Here is a 22,862-nt window from a genome sequence, read left to right on the forward strand (position 1 = left end):
ATCACACCACTTTTCAAGGCGTTTTGCATTTTATTGCACTAATTCTTAATATCTTATGCTTATTCTTTAGGGGACACAGTGTCAGAGCATGTAGAGGTCGGAGGACAAGCTGCAGCTGTCACCCTCATTCTACACACCGACTCTGAAGACTCAAGTAGGTAGACAATGTCAGCAGCAAGAGCCTCTACCACCAAACAATCTGGTTGGCCCCTTTATTAGCTAATTATTTTTAAAAATAATAAAAAGGATGATTTTAGGTAAAGACAAAAATCCAGCTTTGTAGAACATGAGGTAAGAGCACATTCTCTGGATTAGTCTTTTTAAAAAAATATATTTATTTATTTATTATGTATACAACATTCTGTCTGTGTGTATGCCTGCAGGTCAGAAGAGAAGACCAGACTTCATTACAGATGGTTGTGAGCCACCATGTGGTTGCTGGGAATTGAACTCAGGACCTTTGGAAGAGCAGACAATGCTCTTAACCACTGAGCCATCTCTCTAGCCCTCTGGATTGGTCTTAACATGGCCTGGACCCATCACCCACCTTTCAGAGGCGCTCTCAGTCACTGCCCACTGCTGGAAGTGTAACGTCCTAACATCAGTTTAATCCCACGGTGTATGCCTAGAACGCCTTCTGTGCTCCCCACTGCCATGACACTGCACACGACAGTTCACTTTTATCTTGTTCTGCCCATCATTGTCCATAACTACTTCAGAATTCCATTGCTCTTCAAAATTCAGCTGCTGTCTCACTTTAGGCTGCCTGTCCAATTTTCCCTTCCCTTCCGGATGGCACCTTCCCTGTGTATTCCAAAACAGCCTATTCAACTTTGCACTGTACGTGTGTGTTTACCAGTTTGTAGCCCCACAGCTGGTTCATTACAGAAAGGTCTGTGTCTCATCGTTCTATAACCAGTAACAAGTGTAACAAGTAAGACAAGTGTACAGTGGAGGTAGAAGAACAACCGCTGGGGGAAACTGAACATCCAAATCTCTATAGCTAACAAATTAGTCCAAACTGCTAATTCTTATTAATTCATTACCATACTTAGAGACATACTCAAGATACATTTCACTAACATTTAGAATGTGTCACATACTACAGTCACTACATTTTAATAGTAAAAAATGGAAGAAACCATATACATAGTTTAAGCTGAATACTAAATTTAATCTATTTTACTTATAAAAGTAACATGCCATTTCATTTGGGTTATTTTTCACTGCAATAACAATCTGACTCTTTCTGTTACTATAAAACACAATTTCACAAGGAACAGAGGCAGCAGGATATGTGATAACATACCAGAGATACCATGGCCCAACCAGTCTTGTTATAGATAAACTCCAAGTTGTTCCTCCTTAGATAGAGCAAGCCACCAACCAGCGATACTAACAGGGCCAGAGCAATGGTGCCGGAGTAGTTGGGTGGCCTGAAAACTCGAATCTGCAAAAAGAAATGATAATCAAATGAGTGAAGAATAAAAACTAATACTTCTAGCAATATTCTAGTCATCACCACTTTAATTTATAGTTTTCTTTGAGAAATACACACAATGAATGTATTTTGATCATAATTATTCCCAACGCCTCCCTTTAGCTCCTTCGGGATGTGCCCTCAACTTTCCATCCTCTATTTGTTATTTTTTTACCAACAAGCTATTAACTCTCTTCTGTGCTGTCCCTCTCCAATGTGCTGTCCATAGACTACTGTACTGGGGCCATCCACTGAAGCATAATTGACCTATAGTATTCCTAACCTTACCACCAAGAATTCAGAGAGCTGACATCCTATTTTTCACACCTAGTTTTGACACAATATTTAATGAGCTCTTAACAAATCAAAAATATGTGCTTTGAACAACTTGGCTGTACAGAGATACTCTGTTCCTTTTACTTGTATGCTGGGGTCTATGCAAATGCTACATATGACGCCCAGAGCTATTCTGGATCACACAACAAACTAGCTAGTACACAGTAAGGCAAGATGTAGGCACATGTAACTTATCTCAACTAGAGATTTTAAATGCAATGTTTAACAAAGCTATTCAAACATAACTCAGAAGTGAAATTATTCCTGTATGCACCCGAGCTGACCTCTACTTTCACAAGCAACTACAGCATGCATGAGGAGATGTGCCCACATATATGTTTGCAGGAATCTACACTTTCGTTACTCTTTCACAGATAACACAGAAGCTCTACATGCAACTGAAGAAAGAGGAAGCTGTTTGTGAAGTGCCAGCGCCAGTATACATCCTCCAGGAGCACAGTAATGTTCCCATTATTCTACTTCTCTGCCAACACCAACTATCCCATATCAGCTCTAGACAGCTTCCTGGGTATAATGCACTATCTCACTGTAGTCTGGTCTTGGATTTGCCTGCAATGTAATGATGAAGAACATTTTTCTCTGTGTACTTATGGGCCATATTTACATTTTCTTCAATGAATTGTTTATTCAGATTAATTTTTAATTGAGAGTTGGTATTTTGTTACTCAGTTTAAGAGCCACACATACACCTTGATATGTGGGAAGTCTTCAGAAAATATAATATGTAAATATTTACTCCATCCTGTAGGCTGTCAATTCACATCCATGTTAATGTACTAGATAAAAGCTAGATTTACAAAGTTAGACAATTGGAACAAACTCATGATTTATAAATTTCAGATCGTTGTTGTAGTTACATTTTCTATTTAAAAGAACCAGGATACTCTGATGACATGGTTAATTGAATGCTAGATAGAGTACAGAGAAAAATCAAGAGCTATAGAAAATAAATGTACCAGAAAATAAGGGCATGCTTTGAAAACAGTTATGAAGCCATGCCTCCGGAACCAGGAGCCTGGGGAAAAAATGTGGGGGAGGGAGGACACTCAAGATAGTCAAATCTTGGGCAATTTTAGCACTCAGCTAATTAACCATAGCAATAAACTAGAAATAAGAGTAACAGGGAAGTGGCAGAGAAAACAAGAAGATAACAGATTCCAAAGGCAGGAAGTACTCCATATCAAACAACAACCATTGGGAGAGGAAAGGGGGAAGAAGGGACGGGTACAGGGAACGAAAAACAGGGACATGTAGGAAGAGACAGGGATGACGAGGGGGAGGAGAGGAGGCAGGGAGAGAGATGCCAAGTGGAGAGAGAGAGAGAGAGAGAGAGAGAGAGAGAGAGAGAGAGAGAGAGAGAATAAGTGGCAAAGAATGGAGCCAGGGAAAGTTTAGGGCTTTTGATGTGTAATTTCTATCAGTAGGGCAAGAAAAGGATGGCCACAGTTTTTCTCCTCAGTGTGCACAGTCTAAATAGAGGGAGATCTCACCCGGTCAGTTTATATCCAAGATACGGTGCTGGCTGGACCCTGTCCAGAAAAGAACCACCAAGAAACGACTAACCTCAGAAACAAAAGTCCCTTCTTAGGTAAAAAAGTTGTATTTGACATACAAAATCATACTACTGGACAATATTTTAAAAGAACACTACAAAAGAAATTTTGAGCAGATCATTAATAAACATAATCTTTCACAATGTTAGTGGGTCTCCCACAATCAACAGAGTGGTGAAACCTAACAAGGAATTCAGAGAAAGAGCCAGAAATCTAGCCACCATGGTGACAAGCGAATTCAGGAAGAATTGGTAACAAATACTCTAAGAGAAAATTGTGATGAACAAGATTATGGACACTGTCTTAATAAATATAAGCTATTAGATATAAAAGGACCCACAAGCTATCAAAATGCTCCAGATTAAAGGATATTTAAAACACATGGTAACTAAATGAATGACTTGACTCTGAACTGGATCACAAAAGGTGAAAACATTAAACATCATTTAACTGGATTCTAGTTTGTATTGTGTCGCTTTTTATAAAATGTCAACCTCTGTGAATTCACGAGACTCCCAATCTCAATATGCTTATAATAAGCAAAATTCATCCTATATAATTTTTATGGGAAAAGTGAATCTGTGTATGTAAATCAAGGCAGAGGAACTGGACCTGAATATTGGAGTAGAAATAAAAGTCACCAAGCAAACATGCTACAACGATAACAGATAAAGCTATGTAAATGATGTATTCTTAAAACTAGTACTATTTTCATTTTGAGTGCACTTTCAATTTGTAATATCTTCTATTTATATTTTATAATTAATACAACTAAAGAATTAAATACATGTGTGATAGGTAGACAAGCCAGAATCACTTCTAATTGCTAGTATATCTTTAACTGACTGTAAATATTTTTGTTTATATTTTACATTTTCATTTATTGTTATGAATTGAGTAAAATAATAATGATCAAATTAAAATATATGTATTGTTTGTGTGTGTATGTGTGTGTGTACATGTGTATGAATTTGATTTCAAATGCCCAAGGAGGAAAGAGGAGGGTATTTGGACCCCTAGGCCTGGAGTTATAGGTTATAGGTTAGCTGCCTGACCTAGGTATTAAGAGCTGAATTCTATGGCCAAGATCAAAAACACCGATAACAACTTATGCTGGAGAGGGTGTGCTCAATTATGTTCATAGCAACATTATTTGTCATAGCCAGCACCTAGAAACAACATAAAATACTCCTCAACCAAAGAATGGATAAAGAAAACATGGTATATTTACACAATGGAGTATGATATAGCATAAAAAAATTATAACATCTTGAAATTTGGATGGATCTAGAAAACATCATATTGAGTGAGGTAACCCAGACACAGAAAGACCATTATCATATGTACTCACTCACAAGTGGATTTTAGACAAAAAGCAAAGAAAAACCAGTCTACAATTCACAATCCCAGAGAACCTAGACAACAAAGAGGACCCTAAGAAAGACATACATGGATCTAATCTACATGGAATAGTAATAGACTAGAGCTCCTGAGTAAATTGGGATAATGAGGATCATGAGAGAGGATCAAAGAGGTGTGGGAAGGGAGGGAGGGGACTGGAAACAATATATAGCTCAATAAAGCAATTAAAAACCCTTAATTCTAGCCCTCTCTAAGAACAGTAAGGGCTCTTATCCTCTAGGCCTCTAGTATTTCTTGTAAGGAACTAGTAAGAGCAGCTACTCAGTCCAGGTTTCACGGGCAGGGAATGTAGCTGAATAGTAGAATATATATTCAGATATTCAGACTACATAGGTCCTGGGTTCAATCTAGCATGGCAAAAACAAAATTTTCTTTAAGCAGAAAAAGTTTTAAAAGGCCACAGATAAACAAAAGCAAAAAAAGAAATCCTGTTGCTTCATTACAACAGTCTAGCAAACCAAGCTCATCAACATAAACATATCTGAGTGTACGTATAATACATAGTCACATACACATATTTACTGTACTGAGCAAAAACATACATGGACATCCGTTCTGTCTGCAATCCATTTTGCTAGCTGTTCAGCTGCAAATCCAATTCGTTGAAGGTCAAAAGTATCTGCTCTCTTGGGTCTGCCTTTGGAGGGAAAATGCATGAATGTGGGAGCAGAGTTCATGTTGAGCTGTAAAGCAAGTGATAAAATGCTATTTGTAACAACACCAGAATATTCCGTGTCATTCATCAACATCTTACGTGCTCTTATTTGAAAATTCAGAGGAAAGAATTTATTAGGAAAGTCTGCATGGCTTTCTCGAGTTTAAATTCTACTTTTATTCATCTTGATACACAATTTAGTGAAGCGGAAGGGCTCAATTTGCTTACGCTGTCCGAACTGACACGTTTAACATACCATTCATGTCCCCAATTTGATATTTTGACTCGGTTTTCTTGTCTCTCTACACTTTTATGATAAAAAAAAAAAAAAGATGCAAAATGCCTGGAAGTGCAAACAGAAACCCTGAGATCTGCCAGCAGGTGGAGCACGCCACTCTGCAGCAGCTGCAGGAGCAGGGCAGAAGTGGGAGCACATGGGGAACCTGTGAGCTGTCAGCAGGTGGAGCACTCCACTCTGGAGGAGTTACTACAAACAGAGCAGAAATGGAGGTGCATAAAAAATTCATTTCAAGAACATTACAAGTAAGGCATATTTCTTATTAAAATTTTAAAAATTAGCCTTTGTTGTTGGTTAATAAGCAACAAGTATTTTTGTTATAAACAACTTGAATATATAAGAGATAAGAAAAATGATTGATAGTCTGGTTCTATTCAAGTTCTTAATAAGTTATGTCAAAATGTCTAAAGCATGAAAAACTTTTATAAAGAAAATTCTTACTCATAAAATACAAGAAAGAAAACACTGCATCTTGTGTTTATTAAAAATATATTCGAAAATAAAAGGGTATTTGATAAAAGAGCTAATTACAATATCAATGTATTAAATTTCTGATATCTGGGGATAAAATTTAAAAGACCTTAAGAGAAAAAGCAAAGAGATTCACTCAATGAGAATGGAAATCACAACCAAGTAACTTGGTAGAAGACAGCAGGCAACAGGTGAGGCTAGCCCTGAACGCTTAGCTGTGAGGATGATGATGTTTACAATCCAGTCAAAACAGCTCCTGGCTCGTAAATAAACGCTACCTGTAGCTGTGTATTCACAGCTTAGCAAGACAAACTGAAGTCTCAAAAGCAATACATCTATATAAAATATTTCTCATTTGTACTACTGTGAATGCTATCAAACTCTCATTTACCACCACATTACCGTAAATGCTCCAGACGGATAGGGAATGCTTGATGCTTGGTCTCTGTTTACCCTGGTTTCTGTTTATTCTCTCAACACACACACACACACACACACACACACACACACACACACACACTGCTAAATTTAAATTGCCACTTGTAAAAGTGGAACCATCATGATGGACACCTACATAAAAGGCCTCTCTGCTCTTCTCCCACAGCTACACAAGAGGGAGTTCTTCATAAGCTGCTGACACTGTTGTGTTAGTCTCTGTGTCCTTTGTAACTGTGAGTCTATACACTTGGTTCACTTTAAATTGCCCACTCTGAGGTATTCTTACTCTGGACATTCAAAGACAGCACTTAGGCAATTAATTTTCCTAAAAGATATCTGGAGATTACATTTTTGTTCTGTTTCTTTTCTTAGTATTCATTTGTTTAGCCTTTCGACTCTTGCCGTACAATTTAGATTTAGCCAACATCTGCAAAAATACGCAGTGTGAGGAGGTTGACAAATGTATGCTAATACGATTACTAACTTATACCAATACAATAGCAATTAGTAAAAACATATCTCGGGACTACAACTAAGCATCTTCACATGTTAATACCTCACTCTAATAATCCCCCACATTATCTCTCCTGCTCCAGAGATAGCGCACAGTCGATAAAAACTTCAAATCACTCAGCTATGACGAGGTAAAGCTAGAATGTGGCCTCAGATGTCCTACTTCACGCCCTACACTACCACTACAGCACAAGGCTCTGCAGAAGCAACTCCACAGCAACCATTTCATAAATAATAGAAATTTGAACAAGTTCATTATAAAACTAAATTACAAAACCAGTTCCTATAATGTGGTAAAAACCTGACAAATTCTAACATACCACAGCATATATCATACAACACATATCATATCATCAATAAATTGTGTATGCTTCATATATGTATTTATATATGTGTCAAAGAGGAATAGGAATCTTCTCTGAATTGAAATAACACCTCCTGGAGAACAGAGGGAGGCTTGTGAGACCTGGGCAGTAAACAACCTTAAAAGCCTGGAGAGCTGAAACTTAAAGAATTCCCAAGAGCCTAGGGAAGGTTATAAAAGCGGGAAGCAACTGCTGTCAGAATAGGCTTTGGAGCTGTCTGCAGGAGACTGTGTATCACCACCCTCCTGAAATGCCTGCAAGTCATACAAAGAGCTTGGGGTTTGCAGCTTTTATGAATCATCACTTATTCGTGACGTCCCTGGAAATCATCCCTGTTCATGCCAGCAAACTCTTATCCATACTCCTAAGGAAACCCAATAAACACACTGGCTCCCAAGCTGGATTTGTGTAGAATCATTATTTTGGTCTGTTATCAGTTCCCGATCTGAGGAGTAGATGTTCATTTTCATTTCTCCCCCAAAAGTCTCACACATAGGATGATACAAAACGTGTTTGTGTCCCAGCACTGTATCTTATTCCACATGTCAACAGATTACCACTCTAGGCTAGGGATAACCATGGCAACAATACCATTTCTGACTGCTTCATTTGGCAGCATCACTCAGGAACACATATGAAACACTCAGAGTGCACTGCTGGTCAAAAGTCCGGGTCAGGACTCACGGTGACAGTCCCACCAGCGATGACTAGCATCCTCCTGCCCAAGTACAAGGCGGAGTCTACTGAGAAGACTGCATCTACACGTGTTGCTGTAACTGAGTAGGTGACTTAAGAGAAGTTTGTTTTCTGAAATTTTTGAGGATTAATGTGTAAGATCTAGGTGAAGGGCGAGGCTGGGTTTCTGAGGAAGCTTCTGGTCCTAGCTCTCAAGAGACCGTTTCAATGCTGGGTTTCCCATGTCTGACTCTGCACACCTGCCCTCCTGCTATTCTCACAAGAGGTATCGGTCCTACTTGATTAGTGACCCCTCCTTGGAAGTCCTTTAATGTTCTCTCACACACACATGATCACTGGTGATTTACAATTGCATCACTGCCTGAGATCCAGGCCATCACAAGCAGAAAACACAGATAAAATTCTATCTGTTGGAGTAGAAAATAAGTAACTCGGGCAGCAGCTAAGTGTGTAGAGTGCATATTACAGAAGCATGGGCACCTCAGCTCAGACCACCTGTACTTGAACACAGGACCACATGTCTGCAGCCCAAGCATGGAGGCTGGGGTTTGAGATAGGTCGACCCCATGAGTCAGCTGGTCAGCTAAACAAGCCAAACGGGCAATACTCAGGATCAGTGAAAAACCCTATCTCATAAACATATCACATAAATAGGGATCAGGAAGATGCCTTATGGTACAAACCAGGCAGCCTGAGTCCAACTTCCCTCCTGTCCCAAAAAATTTAACAGTGAAAACAGAGAACTAACTCTACAATGTTGTCCTCTGACATCAACATCAATTTATGGCATGCACACCAAGACATAGATCACACACACATGTACACATAATAACAATAAATAATATGGAGAGCAAAATGAAAATACTCAGTGTTAACTTCTTGTTTCCATATATACAGATATGCATGTACGCACATATCCACACATGCACATATACATGTACACACATATCATATGTGTGTTGAACTTATATGTTGAACTTATACTATATGAAATGTCATAAGCCTGTGTGAAATACAACCTAACCAATACATAATTATCATAGTACGGTTAATTCACATATATTGTCACTGTGTGCTAAAAAGCACATTTCCTCTAAATAAAAATGCAAATGCTTTTACTACAATATAAAGGCAAAAATTGTGTAATGATGGAATTAGTAGTCTCCAAATATGAACTCTACTTTAAACACATCACATTACTTACTATGCTCACTCATTTACTCAGTGAGTTGTATTTATGTGGTAGACGAGATGTATCAAAACTAACAAATGCAGTTACGCATTTCAAAATCATATCTAGAGAGTTTTCACCTGCTGGAAAACATCTGTTCCTTCATCATAGTCCACCATTCCAAAGAACAGTTTGTTGCAGGAAGCAGATGAATAACGCCAGGAATTAGCCAGGATTTGATATTCCTCATTAGCTTGCCTGAAACAATAGTGGGACAAAAAAATTTAGTGTACAATGAACAGAGCCATCAACAGAACAAGTAATTCTGGGGTAGAGCTAACCAATTACTGTAGGGACCATCATCTCATTAATACTTGTATGAAATACAAACTAAACTACTATACAGCATAAAAAGATCAACAAATACTTTTTAAAAGGAAGTACATTAGAGTACAAGTTTATTGTTCATGAACATGTAGTTACAATACAGTTACACTTACTCATATGCATGGTACTGAATCCCTTCTATTTTTTTAACCAATATATACAAAGCTTAAAGATTTAACTGTTTATAGTATAGGCTACAAATGCTTCTAAATATTACAACACTAAAGAGGGTTGGTTTGATATGTCAAAGTAGAGGATAAGAAGTAATGGAATTGGTGTGCTTAATTAATTTTTGTATATAAATCAGATAATCCTGAAACATCATCTACAATTAAGGGTCAGGAAACACAATGATGTTATCTGTGTTGTTACTGTTCATCAAATGGAATATTCTAATGGTAAGGTGAGCTAAACTTTATCTTTCATAGGAGAAAACGTAAAGATCAGTTTAGTTTGGGACTATTATAATATCTAGACACACAGGGCCATCAAATCTAGAGAAAACATGGAGGAGCTACAGTAACAGGCTCTGGCTCAGTGTCAGCAAATAAAGGATGCAAGGCCCATAGTATTAAAGCGATGGCATTGAGACAGTATGTAAACACACTGCAAAATTCAGGTATTTTATTAGAAAATATTTTGTTATAGAATATCAAACCTAGGAAAATGGAAAATCATTAAGAAGTAACATTCTTGTGATAATGAGAAAAATAAAAGGGAAATCCACCAATATAAAATAAAGCAAGGGATAAAATAATATTTTAGATTTTTCAGCATCTGTGTATACAATAGCTTCTGATGAAACATCCTAAAACAGGCATTTCAGATTTCTCTATATCATGTTTAAGTTGGTCCACGTATATCAGTCAATTAAATATGCATATGTGTACTCACAGTTCAATCAATAAATCCATACAAATTGAAAAACAATGTGCAAATGACAAATGACAAACCCTTGACTTCAAGATGCTTACATTCTAGAGGGAGCTCTTACACAAACACAAACTATCAGATAATTTCTAGTTCTCTGAAGATTTCTTAATAAATCTGTGTTAATAAACCAAGGAATCAAAGGTGAGTTCTCTCTACCTTTAAATTCTGCACCATTGTCATTCTATTTTTTCTAGAGTTAATTTTCTAACAATCACATTGTAAATCCACTACAAAATCCTCCACACCTTAGCCACACCCGTACCACAGCTCTAGAAACATAACACATTTGGTCTACTTCACAAAAATGTCATGGTCATTCTTACAACATGCATTAGACATTTTGTTTAGAAAGCCCTCTCTTCCTTCAAAAGGCAGTACAAATCTGCCATGTCTTTTGAAAGGCACTTCCAAGTCTACCCTTGTAAGCTTGCTGATGCTGCTGACTGCAACAGCAACCCTCCACAAAAGCGAAGAAGGACTTGCTGCATGCACATTAACTGTTCCACTTGGATGTAGAGTTCTGTCCAGGGGTAGAACCTGGAACTTTTACCAAGTTCTGCTGTTAGTGATGCTGAATAATACTCTTTCCTCCCTGACTTTTTTTTTTTAAGATAAAATTCATCTGCATTAGAGATTCTCAATCGTGGGATGTGACTAAAAGTCACATATTTCACTCTATTTAGGGGGAAAGAACATTGAACGTTTTATATATCTCACTATAAAAATAATATAATTATTCTCATTTAAGTTGGTTTCATTGAATACTTGGTTCACTTTATTTTTATAAACTATAACTACACAGTGAAATGTGGGGGGGGGGGGCATTGTGGTAACACCAGAGATATCAGGGCCCAAATAGTCTTGTTACAGATCAACACCAAGTTGTACTGTCTTCAAAAGAGCAAACCATCAACAAGAGACACTAACAGGACAAAAGCAATGTATGCTACTTGAAAAATGAATGCCATTTATGACTCTCACCATGATAGTGAATAAATCATTGAGAGACATGTTAATGTCAATTTTATAAGCAAATGTGGAATTTAAAACATAAATATGTTTATATTCAGCATTTTAAGTAGATGCTGCAGTAACAAAGAGAAATGGCTGACACTGTCTACCTCAGAGGAGCAGACATACACAATCATAACACAGAAATAAGAAACACAGTTTTAAATGTGGCTTACAATTGCATACACTAGATGGGGAAAACAGATTAGAAGCACGGTCAGTGGAAACATCTGGGACAAACGAGTCTGTTCGAATGACTAAAGCTATGAGCAAGACTAACAGGAAGGAAGATAGCAAACCACATAAACGAGCCACTCTCAAATGTGTCCTATGTTCTACAGAATCTAGGCCTCATCTAGACAACAAGGAAAGGAAAGACTAAGAAGATAACTAGGAGTGAGGCTCCATTCTGTAACAGTGACCAGCTTCAGGAGCTTTTGAAAGGAGTGTGTTTGCAAACAGTATCTGAGCTGTGTCAGATAACCACGTGTCTGAGGGCAAGTGCCATTATGATAAAGGTCTGGAGCCCATTTAAAATGCTCAAGATGGGAAAACACAGGTTCCTAAATTATTATACAATCATGTGACCTATCTTGTACATATTCTTCTTTGGAATCTAGAAGATCACAACATCCAACTAAAAATTCTATACAATCCTTAGATGGTTAGTTTTGATTGTAGACTTTATACAAGTACAATCACCTGGAAAGAGAATCTCAATGCATAATTATCTGGATAAGTGTAGCCTGTAGACATACTTTTGAGGGCTTTTCATAACTGGAAAAATGAAGGTGGGAAGATTCACTCTCAATGAGAGCAGCACTGTTTCCCGGACAGGGTCCTGGGCTAATGAAAAGGGGAGTGTATTAGTCACTGTTCTATGGCTATGAAGAGACACCATGACTAAGCAACATATAGATGAAAGCCTTTGAGGCTTAGATAAATTAGATAACTTTTAGAGGTTTAATCCCTCATCATTATGGTGGGAAGGAGACAGGCATAGCACAGGAGCAGTAGCTGAGAACTCTACATCCAGAACTACAAGCAACGGGGAGGGAAGGAAGGAAAGAAGGGGGAGGAAGGCAGGGAAAAAGAGAAGAGGGGAGGAGGGGAAGGACAGAGGAAAGCTGAACTTAGTAGCATGGAATTATGAGTCTTCATTAATTCAACTGCTTTCTGCTTCGGACTTCACAGAGTGACAAGTTGCTTCAAGATCATGCTGCATTGAAATCCCCAGAAAGACAGACGACAGCCTCAGATTGTACACTGAGCCCTTTCTGGCTTACTTTGCTCTCAGGGTATTTTATCACAGCAATAGGAAAAATATTAAGACTAATCCTCAGAAATATCTATAATCTGAATAAAAGATTCCATGAAAGCCAAAGCAAATTACAATTCTAAACTCAAATACAAAACTTTGAGCAAAGGTAATATTGACAAAATAAACAAGGCTTTCTCCTGTTTGGGTACATTGAGTAAAAATAGTTCCAAGGAACAAATCTATCTCTAAAACAAAACTAGAAAAAATAAAATTCATAAATATGTACTACTAATGCTATATATTCAAAGTACAAGTCATTAATCAGAAATAAATGTGTCCAAAGATGTAAAGCCAATTATCTTCTATTTCCACTACTATTCTAACTTCTAAACAGGGAATTAAAGAAACCTAAGAACAACAACAAAAAAATCAGTGGAGCCTAGCCCATTTATCAGTTTATACTGAAAGCACACACAATTATTAGTGTGTATTAGCATACTGCATTCCTGACTGCTAGTCAAAATAAAAAGTGAAAGCCACAAACACCAGGAGCTCAGACACAAATAACCACACCTTTAATAGTACCATCGGGGAGAGACGCCCATAGGAAAATGAGGGTTCAACCTTAGGGAACTGAGGGAACAGCATGAATTGTCCCAGTGTGCTCACGAGCCTGAAGAGGGCAGTCAAGCTGCATGAGAATGATCCAGGAGCGTTAAGTAAACTGCAGAGCACTGTTCTGTTAAATCTCTTGTATTAAATCTTCTCCATTTTTTATTAGAGAACAAGAAAAAAAATCACTTAATTCAAATGCTATAACTTTTTACATTATACTCTTTTAAAAAGGTTATGTAAAACTAAAAAGGATTATTAACTCATCTATGGTTCGATATATTTTATATTTCCCAAGATGAATGTAATTTTCATCTTTAAGCATTTAAAGGAATGTTTTAAGTCATTTCTCCTCATGATATTATTCAAATTTCCTATCATATAAAAGACTCATATTAAAAGTATATGCCTTTATAGTTACTTATGATTAAATTACATATACATAAACATATATTACATAGTTATTTCAAAGTATGTCTTCATCAAGCCTCAAATAATTTCAGACGACAGTGATTTGCACAGATTTGAAGTCGACATGCCTTTTAAAAAGGCTTCTGGTATTACAGTTGGGGAGAATAAAAATAAAAAAAAACTAAATAGCATCATTCAAAGCTTGTAACTGCTTTTCTGGCTGTGCTAAGCTGGTCACTGTGTTGGATTTTCCTCACTAAATCCAATGCAACTATGCTAAGGGAATATTTACTCAGGCTCACAGTTGCCAAGGCTTTAGTCCATCACAGGTTGACTACACATTACATTGGGCCTAAGGGCAAGAAGAATAAGATAATGGCAGAAGCATGTGAAGAGGTAATTCACCGTGAGGTGCCCAGGAATCAGGGTACAGAAAGAGAGGACAAGAAATTCTTCCAGGGCCAGCCTCTTAGTGACATATTTACTCCAATCAGGCCCACCTGCTACGATCCCACCAACTACCTACTCTGAACCCAGCAAAGAATTTATCCATTTATAAAATCATAGCTGTGATAATCCAATCACTTCCCCGGAGCCACACTCTAAACACTGCTTGCATGAGATTGCACAAGGTCTTTTTTTGAAACATGTCAAACCACAAAGATTTGCATGTCCATGACAACACTCCATATCCATATTGTCTTCGTTTTTCAAAATAAACAGTGAAAAAATAGTAAAAATTTGAATAGAAAAATAGAAATATAAAATACAGGATAAATACAAATGGTACAGATGAGAAACATAGAAATGCTTAAATATGGATATCAAGATAAATAACATACAGATAGCAAGGAAACAAAAAGATATACCACTTGCTCACTGAGCAAACTTTTTAAAGTCTATGTGGATAGTTCAGAGGAAAATTATAAATAAAGTGAACATAGTAATGAAGATTAAAAATAAATCAACAGATAAATAAAGTGATTTCTGATAAAAGGAAGAAATACTTCCTCATCTCAAAATATTCCAATACCTTCTAGAAACATAAAATTTAACTTAAGGATAGGAAATCATCAGTGAACAAGTTAAAATAACGCACATTTTCTTTACCATAACATATTCACTGTGATCGCTATTCTTATCAACTTCACTACATGGCAAGATGCTAAAATAGCTAAAAAATATACTTCCAGGGGAGTCTGTGATGGTATTTTCCTAAGTATGCTTAGAGGAAAGACACAGCCAGACTTGGTAGCACACACTTCAATCCCAGCACTTTGGAAGCAGAGGTAGAGGGTGTACTGGGAATTCCAGGTCAACCTGGTCTACATAATGAGTTCTAGGACAGCTAAGTTTTACATAGTGAGATCCTGCCTCAAGAAACAAACAAAATGGAGGGAAAACTAACCTCGACTATGAGCTGTATTATCTCATAGAAGGGGGACCAGAGCAGAGTAAAGCGGGAAAGCACAAAAACACTAGCAAAATTATCCCTGCCCATTGCATTTCCTGACACCATGACATGAGCTGATCTGCTTTGCCATACTCTTTCTGCCATGGGCCAAAATGTAGATTCTCTCACTTAAGTTACTGTTCTCAGATATTTGTCACTTAGACAAACAGGTTAGCTAGCACAGGGAATTAGCACTAGGGGAGTAAACTCAACTATGACATGGTAATTGCTGAGTACATTTAGTCAAGTTTACAGTGAGAATTGTCAAAAACACCTTCAAAAGATTTCTTGTATCTGATTATTGATATGTATCTGTCTGGTTTTGCTTTGGAGCAGGCGCTGATAACACATTAATTTTATTCCTGTTCACTAGAGAAATTTCAACATAGAAACTAAACAACTTATCTGTGTCTCACAGTAAGGAATAAATGGAGCAAGCAAGAACTCAGTCTCAATTGGAGAAAGCTTTATTGTAGGTGGAGTCTCCTGTTCCAACCGCCTGGTCCCCAATAATCAACTCAGAGGCTGAATATGAATTAGAAATGCTTGGTCAATAGCTCAGGCTTATTGTGAACTAGCTCCTATAATTTAAATTAACCCATTTCTATCAAAGTACATTTTGCCACGTGGCTGGTGGTTTTACCTGTGCTTCAGCATGTCCTGCTTCCTCTCCATTTCCTGGCATCTCCTCTAAATCCCCTGAGTCTGTCCTTCATCCTCCCACCATTCTCCCTGTGCCATCTCTTTTTGTCCTGCTATCGACCAATCAATTTTTTATTAACAACGAGCATGATCCACAGCATTTCACTCTTTTTGCCTAATTAAAAAGGAAGGTTTCAACTTTAACATAGTTTAATTATATATAACAAAACAGTTATTAAGTAAGAATTACAGTAACAATATCCAATTCATTTATATTTGGCAAAAATTCAAGAAAACATTTTATCATCTATCTTATAAGCCCAAAGTTTTGTATCTAATTTATCTTTTATCATAACTAAGGAAAATTAGAAGTATAACTATCTAGTATTCAAATCCATCAAAGACCTCAGAATGGTGAAATGTTATTTAAGGACAAGGACATTTTGTTGCCTGGATAGTCCCCCAAAGTTAATCTGCAATGCTGGGGCATCCAACCCTGGTTTACAGACCTAGCATATTTGACAGAATTCCTGTGAAGCAGGGAATTTTGAAGGACTATACTACCTTGTCTTGGCAAACTTCTAGTCACCTGTCTTGTCTCCTGCTGGTACAGCTTGGATTGGACAGCATATTGTCAGTAACTGAGGCAAAGGCAGTTTCTTTGCCCATATGGCTAGCTTTTCACAATTACATTTGGCTATAAGAATATAAATATGTTCTCAATTCTCAGAACCACTCTCAGCCCTCATCAGAAATCAGAACTTTTTAATGCAATCCATTAAACCTGTGTCACATTAAGTTGGCTAAACCTTCTAATAATGTGTTTTGTAATACATGTGTATATATTAATTTTTATACCAATTTTCTAAATGTATTATTTATACACACAAAAGAGTTCTTAATAGAGAGCATAAAAGAACACTTTGAGAGAAGGATGCTTTTTACATGATACAGTGTGGATTGTAGCCTCAGAGGTCAAACAATTTGATGTGTGTTCAAAATAAAATCAATGTACAGAAGTATAAGTTACTATAAATAAATACAAAACTATGATACTAACACCTACCAAGTGTAGTGAGAATAGTCACACACTGTAGGCAGAATTTGAACTCTCAAGATCTGAACTTGAGAATAACTTTACAATTCATGATGTACAAATCTAGAAATGTCATAGTCATTTTATCCCTCCCCTCTTTTAGCATGAAAATATGAGTAATTCCTCCCTCGAGGGTTGTTAAAAGGTGAAAGCATGAGGCATGTCAAACTCCTAGCTAAGTGACAAAGGGTTATATAAAACTCCATGTGTCCGACAACTGCCAGAAAAGTGGATTATTCACACGCAGTTTCATGTTTCTTCAACAGGTACTTCTCTCTCTCTGCACCAAGTCCCAAAGTCTTCTTTAATTTCTCTCCATAAAGTCGCCTTACTATTGACAAGTGTTTCCACATGTTCTTCTGTGATTCTTCTAAACTTCCTATACCTAGAGTGCACACATGACACAACACATACACTAGAAACATACCAAATAACCACAGCAACAGACAAAAGAATATGCATGACGTATTAATTTCCAGACATTCTCTACATCCAAATATGGTTTATGAATATTCAAATTAATAATAGAAAGGTATTGTCATTGATCTCTACTTTTCTTTCCTGATATTTATGAGTTTAGGAAAGTACCAATTTAAGGCATAAGTACTTGTCAAGGTCCAGAATTCCAAGTCTGTTCTGAGATGGAGAGCTCTAGTGGGTGAGTCTGTTCATGTTTATCTTCCCAGTATCCAGCTAAATACCTTATATAACCACTGTCAGTAACTGTAAAAGACAAATTATAATCTCAGCAGAGGAATCTGGTAGTAATACCAAACTCTAGGGTGGTTACTACTAAGTTTATGAATGTTTCTTAACAATATAGTCTCCCATTTAATAAAATTCTACTAAGCACATAAATACACACATAACTTAAGCCCATATTTCCCATCCTCATCATCATCACCACAGTCACCTTTCCAAAATTCTTTATACAAAGGGCTTTCATACTTCTGTTCATATTTCAAGTTATCTCCAAAGAATAAAGTTATAAGTAGAAAATTACATATCACTGTAAAGTCATGATAGTCAACAAATAATTCCTTAATAATGATTTTATTTTACAAAAACAACAAATAAAATGATTTACAGTGATAAATAAAATGCTATACACAGAGACTGTATATGACCACTCTCAAAGGTAAAAGGGGATAAAGGCAGAGAATTAAAAGTAAGCAGCATTTTTCAGTTCAAAACCGAAAAAACTTCTTGGTTATGTGGGTGGCTGACTACATGAAATGAAGTGAAGTTTGACCCAAGAGACTCTAGTATTGGGGACACAATGAAAGAGCAACATCACCACTGCAGTCACAACCCATCAGTGGGGGTGGGGGTGAAGGGTGGCAACAGGCACTTAACAAGAGGTCAAACTGGGAAATAGATAGAAAGGTGGTCTGAAAGCAACTGATCTAGAAGCTATAGTTTAGCCAGAATTTGAGATATATTCTGCATTTCCCAATATTAAGTACTGTAACGTTGAGAAAATTGTTGCTTTGGAAAATAAAAAAAATCATTTACATTTCAAACTTGGTGTGGTGGCAAACAGCTTTAATCCCAACACTAGGGAGGCAGAGTCAGGAGGATCTCTGTGAGTTTGAGGCCAGCCAGGTCTACAAAGTGAGTTCCAGGACAGCCTGATCATACATTTTGTTTGTCACACCAAGAATTGCCATGCTGTCCTGGAAACCATCTGTCATGTGATCACATGTGGCACTGATGTGATAATGGAACCTGATTCAGGGACACAAGTCACAGTTTAGCTTGTTTTCCTCCTAAGATCCATGGCACAGATGAAGATGGCCAGCTTTAGAAAACCCAGAGTCTCAGCCTGTATCAGGGAACGAGCATCAGAAGCAAGAAGTTTAGGTGCTGAAAACTCAAGCTCTGGTCCTGTTGCACACCCCGCACTGGGCAGTGTGTTGGCCCATCCATCATGTGGGCTCCTCCTTATGCTTCAAACTCTTTCCCTTCTCCATCTGCCTTACCTTCTTCCAGTCTTCTCTTTCTCTTTTCACCTTTCTCTTGTTCTCTATCTATACTTTTTTAATGTTACTTATTTCATTTCTTCCTTTAATTCAATCCATTTTTTAAATCCACTTTATAACTTTTCAGTTTGGAGTTATGCAGAAGGTAAAGCCAATGAGGTGTTTGCCACCAATACTAAGAACCTGAATTCAGTTCCTAGACCCACAGTGGAATCAGAGAAGCAATTCCTGTAAGTTGTTCTATGACTTCTACTTGTGCTGTGTATGCATACACACACACACACACACACACACACACACACACACCACACGTTTGTGCTTACTGTATTGTATTGATTATTTTCAAAGCTATGGAGAGAGGTGGAATTAGTTTTTCTCTATTTCTGGTTCATTTCAATTTGTTGCCATGACTATACTGCCCCCCTCTCTCCCAACCCCCAAGGCTGGAACACCTGAGAATACACTGTGCACGGTGCATGTACTCTATTGATGACACTCCTAACAGACCTAAGAGCCACAACTCTTTGCTCTGCCCACAGCTCACATCTTCGTCAAAAAGTTTAATTCAAAGATTAAATGACATTTTGCTATTAGTAAAAGTAAAACTACAAATGAATAGCCAATACTATGATCTAAGTAAGCCTGACTAGACAGTTTTGAAAACCCACTCTTGATTCTTGAACAAATACAGCAAAACAAAGAAAAAACTAATAGTCTGGGGACAGTGCACTTGATAAGAAAATTAGACATGATACAAGCAAAATCAGTAATTAAAAATACATATATATTTATCATAGTATTGTTGAACTTCAATAAGTATGAATTGTGCAGAGTAGCATTCCACACTAAGATAGTGTTCATGTGTTACTATTTTACTCCAATTAAATTCACTTACCCTTGATCTTCTTATCCATCTCCCATCACCAAACCATTTACCTCCCACATCCCTATCATACCCAATTCATTTGGATTGCTATTTATTTCCTTAAAGTCATCCACACATGACTAACACATGCAATATGGCTCCTTGTGAGCCTGGTGTAATTTATCTAACATGATGACTTCTAATTTTCCTCATGATCCAACAATGTCCTTATTTTTACTCCTCTCTAGCTCTCTGGTACCATGGACCTGAATAAATGCATCTTCAGGTTGCCTTAGTCATGGTGTTTTATCTGAGTATCAGAGAAGTAATAAGACAACAAAGTATCTTCCCTCCAAACCTACTTACAGCTCTCAGATATATACTACAACAGAGGAAAGAAAGTCTACTGGACAACACACAGATCAGAAGAGAATCACCTGCATTCAGTCTCAACACTCTACTACTACATGCCTCTTGATGAGAATGTATGAATGACCTTTATGTCACTCATACACTCAATTACACAAATCTAGTTGTAAGTAAAGTGAAAAAATCAAAGTGTCAATGTCTTTAGAACAAAACACCACAAAAACCATGTATCATGTGAGAGTAATATAAAACAAAAGAAACTAAGGTATGGCAATCACATATAACAGATCAACACTGATTACCTCAAAACAAACAAAAGGAGAGACTATGTCGGAATGGCTTCATGCTTTCAAACTTTCTACCGAATTTAGGAATGTACTGACTGACTGCTCCAGTTCAGACACCTCTGCTGATGGCTGACAAAGGTTATTTGACTTTTACTTGAAAGAGAAAAAAAATTAAAGGCAGTAAATGTTACCCATTTGTAAAATCTTTGTAAAGAGTAACACTGGTGCCAAATATTCTACTGTCCCAATTTCTTGTACGTTTGAAATTACAATAGAGATAAGGATCAATGATTAAAGCAAGAACTTAAATGCAGAATACAGAAAACAGAAAAGAGCTCAGACAAATGTTACAGTATTTCCTTCATCAGCAAAAGATATGGCAAAAAGTAAAGAAGCTGGGATTATACAACCTGACAAAGAAACTCCGAGAATACCAATAGACTGAAATTATAACATGTTGAAACATAAATTAAATCACTGAGCTAAGCAATAACTCCAGAATCATTTCTACTGTTAAATTAGTGAACATTTTCTCCCGAGTATCAACCAAGCCATGAGGCAGAAAATAAGTGAATGGCAGTGGAGTTTCTAGTCTTTGGCAAATCTTGTTTAAGGAAGTGAACAAAAGAGTGAATTTAAAACAAAAGCTCTCAAAGACACATTATTTAAGGAGTAAAAAACAAGTAAGGGTTCAAGTCTCCATTTATAAAGTAATGTACTTAAAATGGCCTTTGGATAACATGCCAACACAATGTAATTTACACATGGTTTTCATCTGCTAACTTGAGAACCTAATCTTACAAGTGACTTCACTGGAGTCAACAGAAGTCCGACGAGTTCTGCCCTGCATGGCTTCGGCTCAGTACACTAAATACTGCACCTGCTGCCTTAAAACAAAGTTTCCACAACCATTTGTTTAGGAATTGCTGGTTGATGCATCTACACCCAAAAACACCAATATTTCAGTTAAATATGCCAGGGCAAGACACAAGTTCCACCCCTAGGGCAAGGGCTATGATGAATCCATGCTCTTGGGAGGCATCACACTCTAAGAGTTCTCCAGTCACAAAATCTCGCCATGGAGGGCATTTAGCATTATGATTTCAGGAAAATTAGACAACCTCTCAGCTTTAATGTCAATGCTAAAATGGATTTTATCAGATATACCTTTCAGTAAGAGAATCACAAGTTTGTGTATGTATGTATATGTGTTTTATATACACACATAAGCACACATTTCTATGTTCATATGTGAATATGCACATATAGTCACTTAACATCTAATCAAAACATATCTGTAATTTACTATGTTTCAAATGAAGTACAATACTACATTAATCTGTAACACATCATCATATTTGTTTATAAACTTTGTCTAATTCTAAAATGAAAGATTTTATTTTCCTTCTATTTGATTTTTTTAAAAAATCTACTGATCCATATTAACAACCTTGAAAGAGGCTGCTTTGTTCCTAGAAGAGAGTCAGTTCTAGAGATGAGTAAATTTGTGCAAGAACACAGCTAAGCAATTACAGAAATATTCTCTACAGTATAATTTAGCAACGGAAGTTTGGAGTTAACACTTAGAGGAGGTGAGAATTGTATTGAATAGTCATAATTAACAATTTTATTTGGCTAAGGTCTTTGACGTTAACGGGGAGAGAGGTGAGAATTGAATTCTGAAGTTTGAGAATAAAGTGACTGTGAGGGAAGAGCAGGAAGACTGGTGAAGGACTTAAAGGAAGCCAGAAGCTCAGTCACCAGCCTCTCTGCAAGCAACCATACATCTAAACAGAACTTGATGCTACGAGAAACTTCCTGTGCCTTAAAAGAGAAGGAAAAGGCAGCAAAGGCTAAAATTGGAAAGCATATATTTTTGAAAACTAACTAGGAACCTTTCAAAACTATACAGAATTGTAAAATATTACAACGTCAGTGCAGAAACCATCCAAACTTACACTGACATAGAAAGAACCAGAAAAACTCATTCCTGTGTGGGGTTGGGGAGGGAGCAATCACTGCAGAAAGAATGATTTTCTCAAGTGTCTCCAACTCCCCTTGAGGCTGTTTGTAATGCAGGTATATACAATCAGGCATGAAGACATATACCTAACTAACACTAGAGACTGCAAAA

General features: G+C 37.1%; 1 protein-coding gene across 2 annotated transcripts in view; it reads right to left on the reverse strand.

The window, feature by feature from the left end:
• Tusc3 (tumor suppressor candidate 3) overlaps positions 1 to 22,862 on the reverse strand; it is a 143,997-nt gene that overhangs the window by 66,813 nt on the left and 54,322 nt on the right. For both annotated transcript variants that reach the window (XM_041644489.1, XM_041644488.1), the window contains exons 3-5: positions 9,560 to 9,677; positions 5,355 to 5,495; positions 1,310 to 1,450 (exon numbers count right to left, since the gene is read on the reverse strand). In XM_041644489.1, the coding sequence (XP_041500423.1) occupies positions 1,310 to 1,450; positions 5,355 to 5,495; positions 9,560 to 9,677 (400 nt within the window). The remainder of the gene's footprint in view (positions 1 to 1,309; positions 1,451 to 5,354; positions 5,496 to 9,559; positions 9,678 to 22,862) is intronic.

Source organism: Microtus oregoni, unplaced genomic scaffold, assembly GCF_018167655.1.
Source record: "Microtus oregoni isolate MIOR12 unplaced genomic scaffold, Mior012 000096F_ref0000112, whole genome shotgun sequence".
NCBI lineage: Eukaryota > Metazoa > Chordata > Mammalia > Rodentia > Cricetidae > Microtus > Microtus oregoni.